The 4,980-nt window shown below is 39.0% G+C and overlaps 1 protein-coding gene across 1 annotated transcript; it reads right to left on the bottom strand.

Annotated features, from left to right (window-relative positions):
- Window positions 1-2,570: 2,570 nt before the first annotated feature.
- LOC106477695 lies at window positions 2,571-4,976 on the bottom strand (the record flags this gene model as incomplete). Its single annotated transcript, XM_013938234.2, has 1 exon — window positions 2,571-4,976. A coding segment is annotated over one exon (1,929 nt), but the record flags the coding sequence as incomplete, so codon positions are not given.
- Between the last annotated feature and the right edge of the window lie 4 nt (window positions 4,977-4,980).

Here is a 4,980-nt window from a genome sequence, read left to right as displayed (position 1 = left end):
CCCCCCCCCCCGAGGGGAATCGAACCTCCACATTTTAAAATTACAAGTCCGTAGGTTCACCGCTGACATCTTACAGTAAACTTTTATAATTGTAATAGTCTTACTCCAAAATGTTTTATGTCATAAGTTGCGAAGAATTCATAATTCTGAATAATTATGGGATGACAGTGATAAAAAAAAAAAATCCATGAAAATTATTGAATTATTTTTTAAATGGCCAATTATTTAATTATTCTCTCTTGATTATAGAGTTACTTGTTGAATTAACAAAATTAATTTTACATCTAATTTATTTCATTCTTGTTGTTTTCAGTTAAATCGATTGCAAATCAAGAAATCGCATGATTTGAAATACACACTTTCATGTTTAAAACATGAAAGGATTTCATTAATTTTTTCTCGTCTTTTTTTTTGCGTAGACTTTTATTCCTGTAGATGCTGTCAATATAAAGGACACAAAACATATTTAGTGTCCCTCCTGTCCAGTCTTCCATGACTGCATGATTTTCGCCTTATTTTTGTTTACTAAACACTAATATAGTTTATTTTTTTAATTTAAAGTCTAGTCGCAACTATCACGTCAAATACTTCTTCTGCTTGTTTGTCTGTCTTAGCGCAACGATGAGAAATAGGCCGTCTGCGATCTGTTTACCAGAGGGAATCGAATCTAGATATTTAGCGTTGTAAGTTTATAAACTTAGCGTTGATCCACCGAGAGACATTTCGTATGCATCTCTATTAACTGTTGGGTGTGTGTGTGTCACCATAGAAATAATTCTAACCCTAAACAACACAATCACGCATTAAAAATAATAACACTTCTCTTTATGGAAAGAGATATAATGTACAGTTGCTACAGTTCCTGTAATAACGAAAACAGATTCTACAAACTTTAAAAATGTATTCCACACAACAATATTCTTCGCTGATTTCTATTGGAGATCATTGTTTCATAATGTTGCGTCAGTGAGGTCACGTGACTAGTATCACGCCACGTCCTTCTCTCGAACCTTCGTGAATTATCGGGAGATTACTAGATTGGGGGTAGTCTGGTATATATAAGATGGTCACAACGTGACGGGACAATGTATTCCACACAACAATATTCTTCGCTGATTTCTATTCGGCTACTCTTTACCAACAAATAGTGGAATTGACCATCACGTTATATCGCCCCAACAACTGAAGGGTGAGCATATTCGGTGACTGGATTCGATCCCGCGACCTACCTATTTAGAGCCGAGCGATTCAACCATTCCACAAAAGCAGAAATTAACTAAGGCTCATTCCTCCCACTGACAAAAACCTTATAGCTTTAGACCCACCATCTAGTGGTTTTATTGTTTGGACGAAAATATGTTGTAGATAGAACGTTGTTACATCCAGATGCGTCCATAGGTAGATGTTTAATGTTGGACGAAAATATGTTGTAGAAAAAACGTTGTTACATCCAGATGCGTCCGTAAGTAGATGTTTAATGTTTAAATGCTATATATATATAATAGAATTTGTGTACGTAAGCTATTTTTAAATTACCGAAATGTCATCAAAATAGACAGTTTTATGGTAGATAACCAAAAATCTTTGGAAATATCAGAGTTTCTTCACTTCAAGTGATTATCTGTAATAATTCACCATTTCTTGAACTAAACACTTGATTAAAGGTTTAATAATTATCTCGTTGAAATGATTAGGAATAGTCTCATTTCAATACGATTACTATAAATGTTGAAGTCCTCGGGTGCATGTGTTTTTTTTCTAAGTTTGGTTTGTTTGTTTTTTAATTTCGCGCAAAGCTACACAAGAGCTATCTGCGCTGGCCGTCTCTAATTTAGCAGTGTAAGACTAGAGGAAAGGCAGCTAGTCATCACCACCCACCGCCAACTCTTGGGCTACTCTTTTACCAGCTAATAGTGGGATTGACCATCACATTATAACGCCCCCACGGCTGAAAGGTCGAGCAGGTTTGGTGTGACGAGGATTCGAGCCCTCGACTCTCAGATTGTGAGTCGAGTGCCCTAACCATCTGGCCAAGCCAGGGCTTTTTTTTAAGTGCGTTACTTTTCTATATTTGACGATTTACAACAGGTTAAGCGTTTGAGATTAGGGTTAGGTATGTGAGAAAAATTTACAACATAAACATTTACAATATGAGTTTGAACTTCAGATTTTATTTGACTACTGCCACATGGGTCATCATAATACAAAAATTAATATTCAAAGATTAATGTTCAGTCAAATAGCATTACAGCGTTGTTAATAAACATCAATTTTTAAACAATTTTTTAGCTTGAAGTACGTTGATAATTACGATTTGTTTGTTTGTTTGTTTTGGATTTCGCGCAAAGCTACACGAGGGCTATCTCCGTTAGCTGTCCCTAATTTAGCAGTGTAAGACTAGAGGGAAGGCAGCTAGTCATCACCACCCACTGTTTGGCTACTCTTTTACCAACGGATAGTGGGATTGACTGTCACATTATAACGCCCCCAAGCCTGAAAGGGCGAACACGTTTGGTGTGACGGGGATTCGAACCCGCGACCCACAGATTGCGAGTCGAACGCCTTAACCACCTGGCCATGCCGGACCGATCTGTGCTCTGCCCACCACGAGTATCGAAACCCAGATTCTAGAGTTGTAAGTCCGCAGACATACCGCTGTGCTACTGGGGGGCGATAAATACAAACTTTGTAGAATGTAGCAGCTAAGAAAGGGGAACAATAGGTGACTTGAATATAAAAAATAGATTACCAGAAATTAAGAGTAAAAAACACAACAACGTCGGTTTTTTACACTTAATATAGTAGCACAATGAGCCCGAAACGAAATTAGCTTGCCAGACATTGTTAGGTATTATTAGATTCTATAAATTAAGTATAAAAGAATCCCAAAATTAGTAGGTATACGAACTTTCTTTGAAGATGTAGGGAGAAAATTATATGAAATATTTTGGTACAAAGCTCTGTAATTTAGACTTTAATACCGACCACAACCGTATTTCACTTCCAGCTCAAGAGGCGGATAAATGAACGTAAATATGAACTGTGATTTAAAGCCTTTTCCTTCCTGTTTGCCACCTTCGACAAAGAGAAATCACAAAACAGAAAAGAGCACATATACATATTACTACTGCAGCGCCTATGACCCACCAGTAATAAGGAAACGTGAATTTTTCAGCATAGCACAGACTGTTAGCTTCATCAGAGGCCACGCCCCCAGTGTCATAAAAATCAAGAATTGGACAGTTGGGGACACCGTTACATACGAGTTCTTTCTTTAGACACGCCATAGTTGGAGCACAGAGAAATTCACATTCTTTACCCAAGGACACTAAGGAATCAGAGCTCGAGGATGTGGGAAGCATTTTCAACTGGGTGTAGACGAGGTTGAAGCTACTATTGGAAGCGTCTGTGGTACGGAATTCCACGATTGCTTTTCCTGCTTTAACATTCCCGTTCTCAATAACAAGACTACGATCCATGCTTCCAGAACTATCTTCACAGAAATAAACACTGGCTACTGAAAGATAATTGGTGCTGCAGTTACCGGGAAGGTACAGGTTTTGGACAATGAAAGATATGTCCATTCCATGAAACACTGGTACTGACCATCGACAGTAAAGAAGACCCGGTTTCTTGGACCCAGACATGTATGCAGGAAAGTCAATCTCGCCCTGAAGTTCCAGTTCCAATACCTCTGGTCCACATCGTGATTCTCCAGCAAATCCATACTCAATCTGTAAGTATGGCTCGTTGTCGATCAAACTGGAAAACTGTTGTTTTGAAGGTCTGGTGAAATGTGCTACAAGAAAAAGACGAGGTCCTAGAGACATTAGCCTGAATGTTGAAGGCTTCTCAACTTCACAGAAACAGAAACTGTCTTCTTCCGGTAATAAGGAGTGCATCGAAATCCAACTATAATCATTGCCTCGGCAGCTGTCACAGCCAGATCTGAAAAAGCCAAGTATGTTAATGATCACTCTCCCTTGTGAAATGCTGTTGGCTATAAACGTATAATTACACACAATCGAATCCCCTTCTTCAATAGACAATAAATCATTTTTGCTAACTGAAATAACATCAGATTTTTTGGAATCATCTGAAAACACCTGATTACAAGAAGGATTTGAAAGAATTCCATTTTGTGAGGCCTTTGTTTGCCTTTTCACCCGAAATTTATAACTCAGTGAAGAACCCTCCAAAGAGCCCGTTTTTCCAATGAATTCAAGGAACATCACAGGACCACTGCTTTCGTAAACCCTCTGCGATTCTTCAGTTTGTGGTCGATTCATGTCACAGAGCTTAACAATAATGTACCTGGGGTCATGTTCATGATGGTCATAGATTTTGAGTGAGTCTTCACATAACGTAACCCTCTCGACCCGATACCATAAAAATTCCAAAGCTATAATATCGTCCTCGTCCACTATGAACTTGTATATGCACGTGGTGTTTTCGGGGTACCATGACCTAAGACTAGAGAAAAGGTGGCCATCACTTTCCTCCAGGTATTTTTCTACAAGACAGCTGCCATTTTTTAGCTCCAGTGGTTCCGAATTATCATTGTCGTATATCTCATAAGCCTTAAAATGAAATCCTGTGTTCAGTAATGGACCCACTGGAGAAGAAACGAAGCGTACAAGCAATACTGAACTAGACCCAATTATGTTGGACCTTAGGCGACCTCTTCCACACAAGGTGACAATCACGGGATATGAAACACTTGGACCATCATGAATACGGACGTAGTCAAAAGGACACTCTTCTACAGTTGTTGTAACGGGTCTTGGGAAGCAATACAAGAGGCTGTCACAGCCTTGCCCATCTACGTCAAATTTCTGGAGTTCCAAGCCAATAACGCCTTTTGGAACGCTAAGATGGTATTCACACTGGAGATTTGGAGGATACACTCCAGGATAACCAGGAGACTGGACGTAGCATCTGTCAGAAGAAGAACAGTCTTTAAAGACACGTTCGCAGTAT

Source organism: Limulus polyphemus, unplaced genomic scaffold (assembly GCF_000517525.1).
Source record: "Limulus polyphemus unplaced genomic scaffold, Limulus_polyphemus-2.1.2 Scaffold77043, whole genome shotgun sequence".
Taxonomy (NCBI): domain Eukaryota; kingdom Metazoa; phylum Arthropoda; class Merostomata; order Xiphosura; family Limulidae; genus Limulus; species Limulus polyphemus.
Note: the sequence above shows the minus strand (reverse complement) of the source record. Positions and strands in the feature narration are given on the sequence as shown.